Source organism: Teleopsis dalmanni, chromosome 1 (assembly GCF_002237135.1).
Source record: "Teleopsis dalmanni isolate 2A chromosome 1, ASM223713v2, whole genome shotgun sequence".
Lineage (NCBI taxonomy): Eukaryota > Metazoa > Arthropoda > Insecta > Diptera > Diopsidae > Teleopsis > Teleopsis dalmanni.
In genome coordinates this window covers 36,114,439-36,136,164 of record NC_051846.1, presented here as the reverse complement: position 1 = coordinate 36,136,164, position 21,726 = coordinate 36,114,439, and the positions used below count along the sequence as shown (strand labels likewise).

General features: G+C 28.5%; 2 protein-coding genes across 2 annotated transcripts in view; both read right to left on the bottom strand.

Moving 5' to 3' along the window:
* LOC119673526 (protein alan shepard) overlaps nt 1-21,711 on the bottom strand; it is a 252,310-nt gene extending 230,599 nt beyond the window's left edge. The window contains exon 1 of the mRNA XM_038084819.1: nt 21,191-21,711. The gene's annotated coding sequence lies outside the window, so the exon portion shown is untranslated. The remainder of the gene's footprint in view (nt 1-21,190) is intronic.
* The window catches only part of LOC119679548 (mucin-2-like), a 3,792-nt gene continuing 1,789 nt past the window's right edge, over nt 19,724-21,726 (bottom strand). The window contains exons 2-3 of the mRNA XM_038091968.1: nt 21,191-21,690; nt 19,724-19,786 (exon numbers count right to left, since the gene is read on the bottom strand). Of these exons, the coding sequence (XP_037947896.1) occupies nt 19,724-19,786; nt 21,191-21,690 (563 nt within the window). The remainder of the gene's footprint in view (nt 19,787-21,190; nt 21,691-21,726) is intronic.

Genomic DNA, 21,726 nt, shown 5'->3' with positions numbered 1-21,726 from the left:
TGATTATTTTATTTTGTTATCAAATCGAAGCAAATTAAATTAATTGTTGGCAAATTGTTCAATAAAGTTTAATTGTGTTTGCAAGCGAAATGAGAATCGGGAATACTGTAATATGTTTTTGTCAATTTATTTATTTTATCTTATTTTCACAATTGAAAAATGTACAAAATTGCTGAAGGGTATCCTAGATAATTCGTTGTAATTCGTTGCATTTTTATTTCAATCGATACACAGAGCATTTCCACAAGGTAGGATTGGTTAGGATGAATTGAAAGATGGTGTCAATTAAATTAATCATTGGGTATTAAAAAGAATAGAATATATATTACGTATGTATTTTAAGGAATATTACAAAATTACAAATAAATAGATAAATTCAACAAAACAGAACGTTTGATGAAATTTAGATAAATAAATATTAAAAAGGTATTTTACAATTAAAAAAAAAAAACAATGGATTTATAATACAAAATTAAATATTATATACAAATATAAAGAGAAATCAAATTTGTTGAGGACTGAACAGAAAACAGCATAGAATAAACTTTTTTACTTGCTTCACTACTAAAACTTTTAAAATTCAAGCTTAAAGATACAACTGGTTGAAAATTTCAATGAATTATTTATTTATTAATTATAAAAAGAATCTCTAATTAATATTTAATTATACATTTCATTTACACTAATCGACACTATACTACCGAGTGCTGAATGTTAAAATCGAAAAATTAAAGGTAAGTAAGTAGATTTTTAATTAAAAATCTTACTACCTGTTGTTGGAGATACACATTTCTAGTATATATTCTTTGGAATTTTCGGCAAAATATGCATAAAATTTTAAATTCGTATTCATTTACTAATTAGCATAAAAATGGGTTGAATGAAAAATCCTTTTAGGGGCTCTTAAAAATTCTCTTTTGTTTAGCTGGCAGAATTAGTGGAGCTGCGCTGAGGATAAAAATGATATCTTTATTTGCATTTATGAATGTATATTGTACTGTTGAAAATATAGAATATATGTTTATGTATGTATTTAACACACACCATACATACCCGTATATTATTAGAATATGAGAAGAATTATGAAAGCAATGTTATGAATTTTAATATCATGCGTAATGAATAGTAGTGAAAGCATTAAAAAAAATTTATATGTAAAACAATAAATTACATAAAATATAAAAACTATAAAAACTACACATAATAAAGTTTAAATTATTTTTTCAATTTTTTGAATGTTTTACATTCATATACATATTATTATACCTAATAAATTAAATAGATACTAAGAAATAATGTTAAATTATAAAAATTGCAAATAAATTAATTAAAAACAAAATTATTTATAAAAAAGTATAGAACTAAAAAGTCAGAATAGAATATTTTTAGGAATATAGTCTCAGAAAATAGCTTGTAAAATTATTTTAATTTTTATTACAATTCATTCCACCGCAAGCAAAGATACATTTAATGATTTGTAATAAAAATAAAAATATTAAAAATATTTTTTTACACAATTTTTCAAAATTGAGTATTCGAATAATTCGAATTATCTACTAATATAGAATCTATGCTTCCATATTATATATAAATAGTTATAGTACATATAAATCACAGACAAGATTTTAATTTCTATAATTTTAAAACTATCCAAGAAACATACACATAATCTGAACTCTTAACATATTTAAATTTTTCGGATCTTTTCTATATTTATTGGCAAATTACGATATTCAATGTTATCGAAAAATTGAAACATCAAATAATTATAATAAATTATTATAATAATAATAATTACAGCACTGCAACTATGCTCGAGCTATTAAGTGGAGAAATTCGTCGAATAATAGTCACTATTAGTCACTAATACAAATTATACTGACACTAATAGGCACGAACAGCACTATTAGTAAGATTTAGATATTAGATAGAGAAGGAAATTGAATACCTACTAAGGAAATCGTAACTCAAAGAAAAACTGGGGATTCATTTCTAATGTTCTTATTTTTTTTAAAATTAGAAAAAAAACTATTCACCCATTTGCTGTTCATCATATTTCTTCTGCGAACTAAAATATGTTTTTAGGTAGAACCTTTCAAAAATAAATATATCAAAGTTTTATATAAACCTTTGGGTAGAACTAAAATAAAACAAATGAAATTTTTAAAATATAAATATAATTTTTTTAAAAAATATTAAATTTTAAAATAAAGTATCAACATCTTTCTAATAAAATATGACAATAGAATAGAAGAGAATAAGGAACTCAGAGAGCGTGAACTAATAAATTTCTAGTCAAAATCAATAGGACAATTCAAAGAATCTTGTATTGAGTTTTAAATAAACCTTTGGATAGAACTAAAATAAAAAAAATATAATTTTAAAAATATAAAAATAATTTTTAAAATATAAATATAATTTTTTAAAAAATATTTAATTTAATATTAAATTTAAATTCAATAGGACAATTCAAAAGAATCTTGAATTGATTATTTAAATTAAAGCATCTGGACGCATGAATAAGTGTATGCATTAAAAATATTGAAAAATATTGAAAAATATTGAAAAATATTGAAAAATTAAAAATGGTATGCACTTTCATTATCCTCTCCATAACTGTGACAGTTATAATTGAAAGGAGGATTTAATCTTTAAACATGATTATCTAAACTGCAATGACTTGTGACTCAACCCACCACAAGACTGATATATCTATGGAGCATCTCAATTAAAATATTGGATTACCTTTTAATAGAATTTGCTCAAATTAAATACAGATGGTTACATTTTGTTGAATCTTCCCAGCTTTTATTAAAAATTTTAGTACAGAAACAACTCAGTAACAATTTGCATGAGGTCAGCGATATGTCCAGGTTAGAGTAATATTTAACTGCGTCGACATTTCGTTCAGAGTTGTGCAGTAATCAGAAACTGTCACTAACTTGTAAACGACCAAAGACGTTACGAAGAAAAGTTCTCCATAAGTATTATTTTCTTTTGTCTCTGGACACGAGTACACTGATACGAGTGTCTGATACGAGTAAAACGAGTATCTGATAGCATTAAAACTGACAATTCAAGTTATACTACAGCCTCCACTTGGTAATGAAGTAATAGTGCGTCCAGCGAGTCCCATTCCCAAAACTTTAAATTTGGGTTTATGAGGCTCGTTTATGTAAAGAGACCACGTTTATGGCAACCGAATGTTAACTATGAGATCTTATTATACATAATTTTACTAAATTTTTGCATTTACGATTTTAAGCTAATGAGTAACGGAAACACAGTGCCGAAACACTATATATATAAGTGTGTATGAAATATAAATATATAGTATAAATACACAAAAATTAATATAAATAATAAATATAAAAATAAAAACAAATACAAAATGTTTATTATTTAACAAAAAATAATATAAAAACATATATATAAGTAAATATTAAGTAATAAATGAAAATGAATACAACAACAAAGTAGAACATTATCATAATATTAACATACAAAGAGAAGGAGTACTGGGTATCAGGTGAAAAAGAAGAAAAATTGGGACGTACTTTTTTATAGCTTTAATATTTTTTTGCAGACATACAAAATTTAATACATATTTGCTAAAAGCATAACCAGCAATTTAAAAAAATTGCTTCTAAAAATAGGATAACATTTCAGCATCACTTGCAGTGCCTGCGGTGATATTTAAAGGAATATTTTCATTTTTGCTGATTGTCTACAATCCAGTTAGGTACACCTGAGTTTTGTTTTTTTCCTCAGCAAATTATATGCTCTCCAGTTTAACGACTACACAACACACCACATACAATATACACAAAGTTATCATACATATTTTCAGGATTTCATTAGTGCTGCTGGCGTAAGGACATCAAACATTTGACATGAAAAAGTTTTGAGCGCAGCTTAATGAAAGAAAATTAATTTATGTAAATATTTAAATTAATTTAATTTATATGAAAAACAAGCCTTAATAATTTGCACTTAAATATGTTTAAATGGGTAGATATTAAAATGCAAAACATATTTACAATGAAACTTATTTAAAAATTCTTGCGTGCTCCAGATTTTTTAATGTTGAAAATATTTTGTTGAGATTTTCTTTCAAATTACTTTGTAGGCTTTTTATCACTTCAGGCCCGAACACGCACTTGCATTTCCATGCATAGATACATACGTAGAACGTACTATAAGTATACATTATATATGTATGTAGATGCCATCATACTCATGTATAGTATGTAGATACTTTTATATAGTAGTTCTGTTCTGTGTGCTTTTGCGAACGGAAGGTGGAAGTTGGCACTTGTCTTCATGCCTGACTGGGTTAAGTGGTATCCTGAAATTTACTTAATGTTGTGCTGCCACCGTGAGTGTGGTACATCTTGACTTTTCATATTTTTAGGGTTTTACATGTTTTTTCTCTTGAATTTTGTAGAATTCTTTTAATTTTTATTTTGCATGCTTTCATGATGCTAAGTTTTCATTTTGCATGCTGTGGTCTTGCTTCTCATAATATGACATTCTCTATGAATATTGTTACATATTTTAAGTGTTTCTCATTTTTAAGAACACTACTGTTGCCTACTTTGTCTTGTTGTTTTAAGCACGACTCTTTCAAAAGTACCCGAATAGCACATTTAAATGTCAACAGCTATTATTATTGTAAATATTTCATTGTTATTTCAGTAATACTGCTTTATTTTGATAAATCTCATGCAATATTTTAGTGCACTTAAGTTCTTAAACACCTTCTAAAAATACACATTATTACGACGAGTTAGTTCATGAAGGTTTTTTCTTGTTTTATTTAAATTTATTATACTCATTTACATTTTTTGAAAATACAGAGCTTAAAATTTAAATAGTACCTAGAATTTTCTAATGGTTTTGATGATGTATGGCAACCTTGGCATAAACACGTACAAGTTAAATTTTCATGTGAGGTCCAATATAAGAAACCATTTCATTTCCATATCAGTTAAAAATTAAATACTGTACAGGAATTTTTATAAAACATGAAGAACCTCGTTGTTTGCTTTAAGAACTAAATAAAAAATATTATTGTCCGAAGTAAACAGGTTTTTTATAAAATAGATATTTGCTGGGAATTACAATAGCGAATGAAAGAAACTGCTATGGCTAGAAAAGTATTTTTGGTACCCGCAGGTGAAAAACGCGGTAGAGGACGTCCGCATCTTCGGTAGAAAAATCAGATGACCAATGATTTGGGAGCGCTCGCTACTACCAATTGGCGACAGTTAGCAACTAATCGGGCTGGCTGGCGGAGGCTACTCGACGCGGTCAAGGACGACTCACGTCTATAATGGCCAACTAAGTAAGTAAGTAATTAACCATTACATGCGTCGATTCTTAACTGATATACTGTGATAATCATACTAAAAGTCCTTTTTAAAAGGAGTTATTTACAGTGAGGCTAACTATTAGCCATAACATGCGCCGTTTTACAGAGCTTTAAGATGCGTATTTATTTTATAAAAATCTTGTTTAATTTAGGCTTAAACTAATGGACTTAAGTAAGATGCTACATTTTTGAATAAATTCCTTACTGTTATTAACACATGGAACCACGACTAATCCACTCTAGAGACCAACAAAAAAAAAACAATAATTGGAGAGGTTAAGGTGTTCAGAAAAAGACGTTTATTGCATATTTCAAGGCTGACTCGGCATAACATATTGCTCATTGATTACTTCAAAAGGGAGCTAACGACAACTAGAACATATTGTGCAAATTTTTCACCAAATCTATTATACGTTATAGTAAAATAATTATTTTGATTTTTGAGTTTGAATTATCGCCAATTTATGTCATTTTTATTTGCAGCGTAATGATTATATCAAATATTGATAATATAGATTGATCTATAGAGAATGGAATTCGATTTTCTGAAACTTAGTTTTTAAATACTTATTATTATTATTATTAAGGGATGTGACACTGCGACCATCGGGTCTATTGTGCCCCCTTTGGGTTTAGGGTAGGTCGTTAAGCCCTGTTCCGTCAAGAAAAAGTAGTATGTAACCTACTTTACAGAGTTTTATTGCCTCTTCCGTAAGAAAACACATTCCTAGGAACCTATTTCGTATGTGCATTAGTGCAGGATATTCTAAAAGAACATGTGTGGCCGACTCCTTATTCTCTTCAAAGAAACTACAGTTTGCATCCGTAAGTATACCTAGTCTTGTAAGATGGTGTTTTAGTTTACAGTGCCCAGTTAGGATTCCTATGACTTAGGAATCCTAACTTTTAAATACTTAGTTGATGGTTTAATATATTACGATCAATATATAAACTGAGTTCTTTTTGCAATATCGAGACTGTACGAGTAAAAAATATAGAATTTGTACTGCTAATATCAATGTTACTTATCTTAAATAAAAATTCACTTTTTTACATTTTAATATATACGACCTAAATCCAAGCAATTTAATCGGTAAGTGTAAATGAAGCACTAAAAACTTTAAATCTTTGTTGGTTAATTTAAATATTAAAAAAAAGGAGATTAGGTAGTGTAAGTAGAATTAGGCCAACAGGTCAACTTCAATTAGCTAAAGAGCAGTTTTGATTCTATGACTCTTCATAGAACTGTTTATTTAGAAATAAAGAGTTTATTTGAAATAAAAAATAATGAAAGCAATGAATAAACTATGTGTAATAAATGAAATACCAAGCTTACTCGGTATATGTGGTATTTAAAAACCTTTGAAATATAAAACAATTTCAAACTTCAACTAACCAAAAAATTATTTACTTAAAAATTCCATAAAAACAATTTTTGTTACATAAATTTATGCAAAAACGATAAAGCAGTAATGGTAGATAATATATTTTAAACTCGAGTGCAGTTCGAGAGCAACAAACACTGTCAATTGAGCAGAATAAATTTTACACTGAAAACTTTTAATTTCCAACCAAAAAAAAAAAATCAAAAAAAGTAGAAGAGAAACTAAACATTTTTGTGTAATTGCTCGAACTTTTATAACAGCATGACGTTTCTATACTATTAAGTTAAACTAAACATTGCTCTACAAATTCGCACACAATTTGAAGTCTGGCAGCTCTGGTAGCTCAACTGAATGAAAGACTTAACACCATTCGCCATCAAAAAGTCAGCCTCACCATCAAAGTTGCCATCAACCACGCCGTCACGAACGCCATATTGGCGGGCAAAATTATTTGATTGTTTTAATGTCTAAAGTTTTTTGTCATGCTAAAATGTTTTGACTTTTTTAATCCTGCACTTGCGATGCGTAGGAGTGAGCGTGTCAAATGTGAGGGGAGCAGCAGAACACAATGAACAAAAACTTCCCATTCAAATTGTATGCAGCAAAATAGGACAAAACTTGTGATTAAGCATTTATAATAAATATATATATATATATATAGGAATTATATATATATAAATATATATACTTTATATAGTTCAATAATGAAAAAAATCCAATATGAACATATATTGTACGATCAAAATTATTAAGGAATTAAAATTGCGCGCCTTGTATCTTGTTCATCGAGCCTTTTACTTTGTGTATTGGTTGCACTGTGAGTACATTCTTATTAATATGCATTTGCGATTAATTTTTTGTGTTTGCTCACCTAACGAAAAAGACGTATATTAAACATTTTGCACACGACATTTATATATATTAAATGTTTAAATTTTTTCACACTGCATCAGCAGTTGGAGAGCAATATTTCTATAAAAAAAAGTTATAATACCATATAAACGTGGTATTTTGGTAGACGGCTGATCACACGATCTAAAAGTGTATAATGTATAATGTAAGTTAGCACAAGAGAGAAAGACAAAAAATTTTGTGAGAGAACGTAATGCCACGTTTCCGCTGCTTACTTAGTAAGTTATTTAAGTAACTTTAAGATTTTGTCGTTTCCATTGACATAAGTTACTTATTGTGTGGGAAAGAATTTTTATGTCTCAGAAAGTTCTTTGAAACTTTAAGAGTGTTTCTGTTCTTCAAAAAAATTTCACTCAATACTATAACACACAAAAAATTAAATATATAATTCATGTATTAAATCATTTATATATATATATATATTTATATATTAAATCTATTATCTATTCTAATTATATATTAAATCTATCTATTCAGTTAATAAAAACAGAGATTTTAATAAGTACTCATTATCTCAGTTTGTTTGTTTATGGCTTAGCTGTTGTTTGTTTACATTTTAAATATAAAACCTATGACAAATATTTTAAATTTCGTCATTTCCCTGTGGAAATTTATTTTAAGGGTTGCATTCGATATTTTTGATGAAATTTTCCTTACTTTATTTTTAAGTGAGTTTAAAAAGAATGGAAGCCTTGTATGATTAAAGCTTTACTTGGCAAGTTATATTTATTAAGTAACCAGTGGATACATACTATAAGAGACATACTATAAGACTCTTACGCTAAGAAGTTTTAAATCTGTATTTACACCGGGTTTTGGCATCAACCACAATTAAAGAGTTGTATTTATTATATCTTCTTGTATTATATGGAACAGCTTTTATTAAGTGTTCAAAATAAGTGAACTTTTTTGATATAAAATGTAGAACTCCTTAGCTTCTAAATACTCTAAGATAGTTTATAAATAACATATTATACATATACAACAATAACTTAAGACAGTTATGTAGTTATAATTCATGCTGTGTGAAGATTGTATTAATAAGTTTTGCTATTTCTTATCTATTAGAATGTCGAATTAGAATCTGTGTAAAATGTAAAATTAAATAGATACAGTATATTTTTCAAAACATTAAAGAAAATATTAAGCAACAAATACAATTTTGTGAATCGTACAGCTTTTTCATGAAAATTGAGAAGATATTCAAGATGACGGCGAGAGGTCTGAGCGTCCCAAATCATCCGAAAAAGTAGGCCCCTACAAATGTTATATCATTTCTTCCATTATTTTTATTGAATTCTTTTTTCTTATTTAAAATTTGTTCAAACAAAACATAAACATAATTTAATATATAAAATCAGTTTTAAAAAATTATTTTAAGTATTTTATAGATTACTCAAAAAAGAAAGGCTTTAAATTATTATTTCCGACACATATCTTTTAAATAAATTTACTTTAAAATTTACATTTAAAATATTATTTTATATTCTGCCATCCTTTCTTTAAACTCGTTGAAATGTTTTTAAATATTTAAAAATGCCTTAGAGCAAAAATTTGTGTGACATTTTATTTCCGGTCTCTGTGACCAATAACGGGTCAACAAATGTCAGTAGCAATTAAAAAAATTTTTGGCTTTAAATGTAATTTGAGTACGGATTCAAAATTGGCAAAGGACATGAGTGGTTTGGTATGGTTTGTTTGCAGTTGATATCGGTAATGCTAAAAAAATAAAAAATTAAAATAAAAATTATATTCAAAACAAAAACTTCAAGTAAAATAAAGTTTAGAATTATTTATGGTTGATAAATAAAAATTATAATAAATTTAATTTTCAAATTCACAAAATACGAGGATTCTTCACATAAACAACTATAAACATTTTTTTTCTTTTATTTTCATTTCTAATTTCTATAAGTAGTTTTCATATCCTTGCAGTAGAAAATACGTTCAAAAAGTTTTGATTTCTGCTATAAACATTCCGTTGCATGCTGCTTTTTTTTTTTAATAATCGCTGAAGACGCTCAAATAACTTTTCACAAAAAACGGATGATAATTTCCGTTGCATATTCATTTCTTTTGAGAGTTTTCCAACATATCTTCCTTCAAACTAAGATAAATATTTCTTTCTTTCATTGTGTTTTGCGCTAGTTTCGTTTTTTTTTTGTTTTTGGTATATATTCGACTATTGTTGGAGTGTAGTCCTTTCAGAAAATTTTGGATTGCATTCACGATAACAACCCAAAAATACACAACTTTAAACAATGCTTTTCATTAGAAAGTGTGGCTCAGCAACTTTTGGCTTTTCCTCGAAAATATGTGAATGAACATGCTATAAAAGCACATATCTTACAGAATATATGATAAGGATCATATGGAATAAAATAATGAAAATTGGTTTTTTTCTTCCTTTCGTTGGTGAAGGAACATTTTCTAAATTAAATACCAATAAATTATTTAAGATAAAAGAGGTTCTTTTTAATTTAAAAAACACCTGTATAAAATAATTACTTCTTTATATGAGGAGTAAAAATATATATAGGGCAATGAAAACTCTATAAACACAAAAATGTAGGACACAATTTTGATACCAATATAACCAAAATTATTAGAACTGCAATATTATTCACTACATAAAACTTTAGATATAATATACCTATGGCCCCTATAATATACCTATATACCTATATATATTTATAAATTATAAGAATTGGTTTATCAGAATTATATCTGAAGTATACCGTGATCAATTCATTTTTTTTTTTTGCGGAAGATTAAGGATAAATATATATTATTTGGCCATAACAACCCGTTACCGAGTTTCGGTCTGACGCAGCATGTCTCCCCAGGCGCCTCTGCTGCGTGCGCGCCTTCTCCAGTCTCGTATATCAAGTCCAGTTATTGCTCCCTCAACTTGATCACTCCACCGGAGACACGGTCTACCTCCACGTCTTCTTCCGCCAACTACTGCTTCAAGCACCTTTTTCGCCGGAGCATCTTCATCCATTCTCACGACATGACCAAGCCAGCGAAGCCGCTGGATATTAATGCGCTGAATTATATCAATATCGTGATAAAGCTCGTACAGCTAATGTGGTTCATTCTAATGCGGTAGTCGTCGCCAACTCGTACAGGACCAAAGATCTTACGAAGAACTTTTCTCTCGAACACTCCCAGTGCTGCTTCATCATTCTGTGATAACGTCCATGGAAAACATTTCATGTTTTGCTGAAGTAAATTGGCCACCAAAATCTTGTGGTTTGTCACGACTGGACTTTTTTAGTAGCATTAAGCAGAGAATAATCGGTACAACCCACAACGCTTGAAGCATTTTAACGAAAATTTGTCAAATTATTGGTTTACTTCTCTTAGAAATTTTAATAAAAAGCAAAAAATAATTCACAGATTTAATTTTAAGTAATAAATATACAGGGCATCAGTCATATATAATTATATTCCTCGATTCTTGTAAATTAGTTCCAAATACATATGCCTAATAGAAGTTATCACTAGCAGTACAATGTGGCAGTTCTAAATTTTTACGATGGAGTATGTCTTATTATAGAAGCAAAAAGAAAAAGAGATCGATCAAGCTTACGCTGGATAGACAACGTTGCGCAAACAGTGGAGTTGCTTGGAAGAAGAAACTGAAGAATTGTAGCAATCGACAGAGATACATGAAGACAATTACAAAGGGAAGCCAATATTCAACTATGATCGCTGCGCCATTAATGATGATGATGATGATATCTTAATATATTATTACTGAGTTAACACTGAGAACGCTGACCAAGTAATATATTCTGAATTATTCAAAGTAATCCAAGTCATATATTTTTTTACCATCCGAACAATAGGATTACCAAAATGACTTTGGTTTGATAATGATTTATCAAATGCAAAATTCTCAAGAATTAACAACTGTATTAGATTGGAACCCGTCAAGAAGACTTGGAAGGCTATAAACAAAGAGACTAATGATTGTAATGCACAAATATAGTTAATTTGAAAAGTATTTATACATTTATAATTTTAAAATGATTTCCTAATAATTAAATTCATAAATATTATCAAACCCCACACATAAACGATAATGCTAACCATTTTAATAAAAGACCAATATAAATTTTCCATAAAGAATAAAATTATTAATAAATTTATTTTAATTTTCTTTTTGTTTAGCTTAAAAAGAAATTTAAAAAAAATAAAGAAAATTAAAGATAATTAAAAAATGAAAATGAGAACAGCTTGTTGCTTATAATATGGAAACAAAACAAAGCTTGACCTTTAGTCGTTTGGAGAACCTCTTCTTCTCAGTCTATGGCATGGTACGTACACCGCCTCTGCAAAATTGACAAATGCCAACATTTAAATATCAATAAATTTACCTGTAGCAGCAGCTGCTGTTAACTTTCAGCAATGTTGTTAAAATAACACAAATTTATATACAGTTTTATATGTCAAATTATAATAGACATATATATGCATATACATCTATACAGTATATAGTATAATATAAAATTAATTAAATTTAATTTCAAATAACTAGCAAATAAATTGAATTTTAAAAATATCATTAAAAAATGCAAATTAAAAGTGATGAAAAATAAAAATGATATTATATTAAAATAATAATTTTAATATTAAAATTACAAAATATTAATAAAACTTGTAAGTTTTATTTAATATAATAAAAATTTTTTAATATAATAAAATTTTTTTAATATAATAAAATTCACTTAAATGATTAATTTAATAAATTTAAGATATTTAATGCAATATAATCTGCTTATTTCAGATACATTTCAGCAAGATTTAAAACAAAAAATTTGAAACAAAACTTATTTGAATTTTATTTAAGGTAAAGTAAATAAGATAAAGTATATTAGGTTCTGTTATCTGAAAATTTGTTTACCTTCTGAAGATGTGCCAACAACATTAAGAACGACGAGGGGTACTGTTTGACAATTGCAGGATACTTAGTTAAGCTCTTAAAGATAAAGTTAATCTTTAGATTTTTGTTGGATTATGTATAAGTGAGAGCCACGTTTGTTCGTAGTGAATTTAAAGGACAAAAGGATGATGACCATGATAAGTAACGAGATAATGAAAAAATAAATAAGGAGCGAAGTGAAATATAAAAAGTAAAATAATATTTAATTATTTATAAAATACGTCATTAATGTTTTCTCCATAATAGTTAACTTTATTTAACTTACAGATATATATAAACTTTGTTCTAAATATTATTGATATAACAACCATGTATTCTTTTTGTGGACAGCTTATTCAAACACGTGAAAAAAATATATATAGAAGCAAAAACATATTTCCAATAAAACGATTAATAACTTATTTCAGAGAAATTTATATATACAACTGATTAGATATATATTTTAAAATAATTGAATAAGTAAATATTTAAATTAAAAACGTGCATAAATTTCAGTGCTTTAAATCTATTCTAGCCCAACAATCCATTAGCTCCACTTAGAAGAATTTCTAAGGCTAGCCGATTTAGTTAGCAGATTTACTTTAACAAAAAAAAATGAAATTTCATAATTAAATTGATATAGATTGAAAAATGGTTACAGGCTCCTCGAGGAGGTATGCAGATCTGAGGTCAATTATTGCTTATGTTAGTCTGATGAAGTGATAAACAATAATCTAGTCAAGGTATAAAGAGGGGTTTTGAAAATACTTCGAGTGAAAAAAGAGTATAAGTGCATAAGTGCACTAGCTCAAAACAGCTTCAACATAGTAGATTAATAAGTTCTTTCAGTGTTAGATTCAAATAAGGCCTACCCAAAGGGGATGAGTGTATAGGTGCTTACTGTTACTAAATTCCATTAATCTATAATTCACAAGTTAACCATGTGACAAAAAAAAATCCTCAGTGCAAAATGAGCATAGCTAGTGCTTAAGTGCACTAGCTCAAAACAGCTTCAACATAGTAGATTAATAAGTTCTTTCAGTGTTAGATTCAAATAAGGCCTACCCAAAGGGAGGAGTATAGGTGCTTACTGTTACTAAATCCATTAATCTATAATTCACAAGTTAACCATGTGACAAAAAAAATATGCCCTTACTTGTTTTCTTTCTTAACAATTTAAAATTGTTAATGTTAGTTTTTGTTAATAATTTGGTAAATTTTTTTATATATTAAATTTATTAAAAATTCATAATGCAGTTTAAAAACCTATTGACAAATTAAAATTAAAGGAAAATCATTAAGAATAATACTCGTATTATATAAATTATTTATGTACTTTATATAGGGTGTATCATTTTAAAGCGTTTTTTATTTGGGTTAGTAAAATACACATACGGGTTTAGAAAGGAATGAGAGGTGTTATCAAAAACCACTTATAAGATCTATGGCAAATTTCATACAATTAATCTGTGCTTGTAAATAAATCTTATATATCAAACTATTTCATAAATCATTTAATATTTCAGACAATTTTTTTATACACATATTATTGTAAATTGTAAAAATAGTGCTTAATGGTAGCATACAAATGCCAATTAATGCACAAAGAATTAAAAATGTGTTGGATATTTTATTCAATGGTTAACGATATGATAAATTTTTATCGCATTTAGAAAATAAATTAATTTAACTAAAATAAATTTAATAAAATTTTTATAATCAATTGTGACGAAAAAAAAAATTATATTACTATTAGAATAAATTTTGAATTTAATTTTTAATTGAATTCTCGCCTTACCGCACAGCTGTAGCCTCACCAAACAGTATTGTCAACTGCTCATCATTAGTGTCTTTTAGAAAATTTAATTGGTCTTATAAGTCATACATAACATATTTGATGTATTAGAAGACATAGATTTAGAACTTCGAACCTGTCAAATTAGAATTGATGACTTCGACCAGTTTACCTAAACGATCGAAAGCTGCTCGAAGTTTTTGTTGATCAAATTGGAAGTTTTTTGATACTTTTTTGAAAATTTCTAAAAAGGTAACAGCCACAGCAATAGGTGAGCATATTAAATAGAACAAGCTTATAAGCTTCATCTTGCAGAATTTTCCATTAAAATATAATAATATTTGAATTGTATAAGCTTCAGTACTATTTTTACTGTACCGACACTATTTATTGCATATTTTTACATTCTTCTGCCTTGTGTATAGATCCATATTTGTAAACTTATTAGAAAGAAGTTATGCTTATGTCACTCTATGATTGATAAAGTGAAAACGAGTAATTAAACCGTCATCACCCGATACTGTTTGGAGTATAAATGGTACTGAGTGATCGACCGAAGGTGTGATTGTGATAGGTATCGTGGTGATTGTGCTCAAAACTCAATTTTACGTGGTTAGAATAACTATATTCAAAGCTTTGATTCGATGTGGAAGTACATTTAACAACCATGTGCTGTGCCCCAAAGATGTCAGATGAGTCTGGAACCATCTCAAGGAAGAAATTATATTCGAACGTATACCTAAGTTCAATCTGTATCGGTAATATTCCTTGGAAATTCAATGGAAGTGCTTGTCGTTGCAATATACTCATATATTTGTTAAAAGCGCCGTGTTGTTGAGTGTTAATGGGTTTGATGACCCTATAGTTTAGTCGTTTGTTGAGCATACTATGTTGTACCATTAGTGCAATTACAGTTTTCGACAGTGAGAGAGAATTTTCTTATCGTATAAGAAACGATTAGGAGCAATCAGTTCCTTTCATCGTATGAGAACCGATTAATTGCACTCACTTGCATTTACAGTATGAGAAACGCTTTTTAGATTATTGATTAGAGCATAGATTAGATAGATCTGACCATCAGTTGCTCTTAATGTATAAGACGCGATTGGCAGCAATCAGTTGCTCTTATAGTTTTAAAACCGATTAAGAGCAATCAGTTGTATTTATTGTAGAGAAATACTTCTTAGATGATAGATTAGACTATATTTTAGATAGATTAGACCATCAGTTGCTCTTATTGTATGAAAAGCAATTAAGTACAATCAGTTGCATTTATCATACGAAAAGCGTTTCTTAGACTGTGCTCTTAGTACAGTAACGGTATTTGACAGCGTGAACCGATTGAAATCATATATGACTGTAGACGACCCACGTCATATATATATTTTGTCATGTGTGTTCTAAATGACACCTGCGATTTTTTAATTTAAAATGTTCTCTTTGAAAGTTCCTAGAAAGTTCAATCCAGGATAAACAGGCAAAAAAATGTTTATTCTACAAAATCAAAAACCATATAATGTTAAAACAAATAATAGAAATATTTATTTTTCATAACATAACCAGTCATTTAAACTATTTACTTTGTTCTAGTAATTTAAGGGAAATACATGACAAATAAAATTCATATGGCAATATTTTTTTGGAAATTTTTGCTGATTTCTCGAACATTTTTTGATGATGATAAGATAATAAAAGCCAAAACAAAAATATCATATTTGGGTAAAAAATAGAATAAGTAAAATTGAAGTGAAAACAATAGCAAGCAACGCGTTCAGTTTGAAAGTTTCTTCCATAGCACTGACTACATCGCCAGCTTCAGCTTCAGCTTCGGCATCGCATCACATCGCATCATATCACTTCACCCACGCCACTTGAAAGTGAATCATTTTAGTCATTTGCAAGCGTCATCATGAGCGCTGATAGTTGCATATTTTTCAACAGTTTCCGCCTGCCTTAAATTACAACTTCTACGGATGTTTCCATACGAGTACGTAGGATGAAATGGCACTGTACACTGACTGACTGACTGCAGTGCAGCACAACAAAATAAATACTCTCACTGGTTACCGAGTGGTACGGTATGTAGCTTATTCGGAAAAAACAAAAAATAAGGATGCTGAGTTTATAGTTGTTGGGACTGATGGGTTATGTTGTTGCTGGGACTGATGGGTTATGTTGTTGCCGTTGTTGTCGTTGTTGCTGTTGGTGCTGATGCTGCTGTGTGTTGTAGTGGAAAATGGTTGCAGCAACAATGTGAACAAAATGTGAAATGGAGCAATCGTTTTTTAATTAATATTGAAGGCGGTGAAGGTTTTTCTTCCAGTTTTTTGTTGATATTTTTTTATAGTTTCTTTAAAAGTTTATTTGTTTTTTTTTTATTTTTTTTTTTGTTGTAGTTTTTAATGTGCTATTACATTCTGCCTTTACTTACACAAAGTACGAATTTATTATTTTCTGTTGCTATCTGCCATGTTCAGTGCTCATTTATTATTTGTTTATTTTTATTTACCATTATTTTTTTTTTATTTACTATTATTTTTTTTTTATTTTCTATTATTTTTTTTCTTTATTTCCTTAGAACTTTTTTTAGTTTTTAATTTTCATTCAAAGCGCACACAAATTGGCAAAGAGCCGAAGCAATTATTATTGCAAAAATAATAATGACAATGATGATAAGGAAATGAAGGGCAGATAAATTGTATCATGTAATTTCCTGTAGTAGTCAGTGGGAGAGCATAAATTAACTTGGATAAACTTTAATTCAATGCTTTTTATTATTATTATTTTTTTTTATTTTTATACTTTAACGAGAATAGCACTTATGCGGTAATGTTAAGCGACGTTTATTATCGAAAATTAAAAATATTAATTATAGGAAACTTCAATAAACAAGTGTTAATTACAATATCTACTTTAACTATAATTAAAATTTAATTAGTATAACAGATACTTATTAATTTTTACTAACATTGTAGTAATAATTATTTGATTTATTGTTTTAATTTGAATATACAATAAACTTAGAAGAATTTCGAGATCACTTTTTTATTTATGTTCTAATTAACAAATTAATTACAAAAACAAAACAAAAAATAGTTAGTTGAATTTTTATTTTATTTATTAATAGTTATTAGCTATATCAACATTATAATATAATAATATAAATAAAAAAAAATTTTAATCACACTAAATAAGTGTGGATCCCGCGAGTTCAGCTTATGTTAGAATTCCCAGCGAAATGGCAGACAAATGGGACAGGAAAGAAATAAAATTCTTCTTGTAAGACTAGAATAACTATGACAATAGAAATAGAATTCGATGTAGAGTTGCATTTTTCAACCGGGTACTGTGACCCAAAGATCAGCAGAGATAACTTCCACACCAAGTAGGAAGTTATATCCAAACACATAACTTCAACTGGTACCGACGGAATTCCGTGAACATGCAATGGAGCGTTCATCGGCGCAATATACCGATGCGTGAAGAACGAAGCAATGTTGAGCCTTCACGGCAGATATCCACGTTAAGTTTTGGATCTTCATAGGAACAGGACATTTTTTCTTATTTATTTAGAAAATTGCGGAAAGACAGATAAGGTTATATTGAAACAATTTACTGCAGTTATCGAAATGAAAATCGCTTAAAAGAACTTATAAAATTTGTGAAGAAAAAATGAAACCACAAAACACATCTTTAAAGCATGCCCGATATTACAGTTTAGACAAAAAAATTAGGTAATTGGGCATCGTTTAACGATTGAAAAAAAAAAAGATTTGAAAAAATAGAATCGATGTTCAAAAAAAATTAAATTCAGATAAATACTCTGAATCTATGAAGACGGTAGAAAATATCTCTAGATTGCAGTGTGAAACTCCCCAACTTAATTATAACAATGAATAAAAGAAACAGTAATATGATTGTTAGATTGATAGTACGAAAGTGTTTTTCGTGATTCGATTTAGTTTCTGTGTTATAATTTCGCCGTTGATAGATAAATAACTAACAGGGGCACAATATTTCTTTTACGACATTAAATCGCCTTAGCCAAGTAGTAGATATTTAGTCTATTAAGAGAAGACCGCAACTTTCCTTGATAAGAATTCCTAATATCAGACGACATCTGAAACTCTCATTTCAACAACATTATCTTAACTGAAAGCACAATCAGCTAATCACAAAGAATGTAACTAGAGGTGTTGTATATAAGAACAGCATAAACAAGACTTCCTAATAACAACTGAGAACAACAGTTTCCACTCAACAATCTCCATCTGGCACACATCACAGTTAAGCAGTCGGAAAGAATAAGACTAAGGGTGTCGTATTTAAGAACAACATAAAAAACAGTTACTAATGTTAGAACAGGATAGGAGCTCTCTCCTTAAAACCAACTTCTGGCTCAGACCACAGCTAGCTGTTGCAAAGAATATAACTAGAGATGTACATACATAATGTTTCGATCCGAATAAAAATTTTTAGGTCAGAAATGATGAGAACCATATTTTAAATTTTAAAATAATTGTTTAATATGATATGATATGAAGCTGCTTAATAAATAAATTTGATTGGAAATTTCATTAAAGTATGTTCTGCAATCATCAGTAGTCTCACATTTCATACATTATTTTAATTTATTTTTAAGGTCTGTTTTGACGAAATAAACTAAATTCTTAATAAAAACTATTGTTTTCAGAAGTGAGGTGTTTGAGAAGTGAGAAGTGAAGTGAGAATGAGGTTACCATAGTGAATTGTAACAACAACAATTTTTTATAATTTTTAATTAGTTGAATTTCTGTTTCAAGTATCCAAATATCCGTCATTTGTGGTATTAGAATTTTTTCTTATATTATATTATAATTAAATGTATTATAGTAAGTAATAATATTATTTATAAATAATTTAAGAAATGTTAATAAATATTATTTCTGATTTCTCAAAGTACTTTTTTATTTGTGTATCCACAATTATAGGTTAATAATTTTTATAAATTTTATATAATTAGTAAATTGGTTAAACATATCAAATTATCAGTATCACTTAATATACGTAAAAATGTTACTATATATAATAAGAACTTTACAAACATTAAACATTTAATACAATACTGAGTTTTATCACTTAGCCATGATGGTGTAGTAGTTTTTCTAATGTTAAGTAATTTCTCAATCGGATATAAAACTCAGATTGAATACAGTAAATGATTCACCTTGATCTTTAAAATTTATTGTGATATCTCTGAAAAAAATCTCCTACACAAAATTGAATAAATTACCCAACCAATATTATTTGGCTCATAACTACCCACTTTATTTTTGATTTCATTCAGGTTAATGAGATCCAACTTGAGGCCGTAGACCCAAATCCTGACAATTGTAAGGCATAAGCGGTTGCTTTAAAATGCATTTTACAGAATCTTCAGATATAAGCATTTGTTAGTCCAATCTTTAAAAGATGGTAGTTAACAAGAACGAGTCCGAAAATAAAACAATATTAAAAGTCAATATTTTCCACACAATATTTGGCAATATTCGAAACAGTTGTATTGTCAGCTAAAAATTCAAATAAATAATAAAATTTTGTTGTTGTAATTTACTATTGTTCAAAACACCTTTCTGTTAAAAAAATAATTTCTATTAATAGACATGGTTTCTTTTGTGATAATTGACTTTAAAAATCAAATATAATATTAAAAGTCCTACAGTCTATATTATCAACTCGAATATTTTGATAATACAGATAATTTTTAATATGTGAGGAAACTTAAATACCTTAAAATAATAATGGATCCCAGCACATGAAGAACAGGAAGGTGGTGTAATGGTTAATCGTCTAGTCTAAAGAGGGATAATCTTGTTTTGAATTAATAGTAGTACTAGTATTTTAGTTTTATTTTTATTTTAAATTTTTTGAATTACTAAACAATTTATAACAGTTATATTATATATACAAAACTTACAGCTATGGCATTTTATTCATTTGCCGATACTTAATTAATATCCAGCCTTTATGTGGACTTAAGAAACGTTACTCAATTGAAGGTATCAAGAAATGGGTGTAAGGGAAATGAATGTAAGTGGACAGCTAACATGGACTGACTGATGTCAGCAATACAATTTATCAATATACCAAAGGGCATATCAAAAAAAGTGACTTCTGCTAAAGAAGGTCGGTTTAAGAATTTTAGCTAGTTGATTTACAGATTGCTACAGTCTGAGTAAGTACTCTCAATCGATACTAATGTGATTCAGATATAGTTTTGTTGGTTTTGTTTTTTAATTTGTTCAATGTATAACGTAAATATGTTCAAAAGTGCTATCTGTATAGCTCAGGTCCCATTTTTAGTAAATGACTTTGTTTCTAGCCAACAAAAGCTTCACCAGATTGGTGGCGTTGTTATGCCTTCATATACACTCTGGAACTCAATAATCTGTGAAAAGCCTTCGTAGACATGGTTAATAAACAGAGCTATCTACAATAGCTATCGCTGTGCACCTTGTTTTCTAATAATATTACTAAATAATAGATTGTAGTGCAATAATTTATTTCCTCATTTACTATACATCCTTAGAATACATGTTTTCATGCTATTGTAATCAAAGTAAATTCGTCAACTGATTTTCATTATGCCTATTATTATATTTATTTGAATAGTATGTATAGGTACATATATGCATATGTAAGTATGTGTACGTAAATTAAATTGACAGTAATAATTTAGAGATTTTATAGTATTGAAGGATTGAATACGGCTTATAATTTAATGCGATTATAATTGATTGAGGCAAAGAACTTACCACTACGGGAATGACACAATAGACACAAGGATGCCCAGCAGCAGCAGCAACAGCAGCGGTGGGCAAACTGTAGGCGTTCACACACAAATGATCCGTTTTAAAAATCTTGCTTGGCGGCGGTTGAGCAATAATTGAAGAGGATGATGCCGCCAATGAAGCGGTGGCGCACGTGTACAACAGCGGTTGCTGCTGTTGTTGGTGTTGCTGTTGCTGAATGGTGGTAGTACGTTGTTGTAACGTTGCTGTTGTTGTTGTCGCTCCCGTTGTTGTAACAACAGCTGTTGCTATATATGGTTGACAAATGGTTGTTGATATTGTCGTTACTGGTACGGTTTGTACGGTTGTTATAATTGTTTGAGTTATTATTGCTGTTTTTGTTGTAGTGGTAGTACTGGTGCTTGTGTTGGTATTGGTGGTGGTAATGGCTACTGCTGCTGCTGTTGCTGCTGCTATTTGTGGTGTTGCTCTAGTTGCTGCTGCTGTTGTTGTTGTTGCCGCTGCTGCGGGTGCGGGTACGGGTGCGGCGGATACGGATA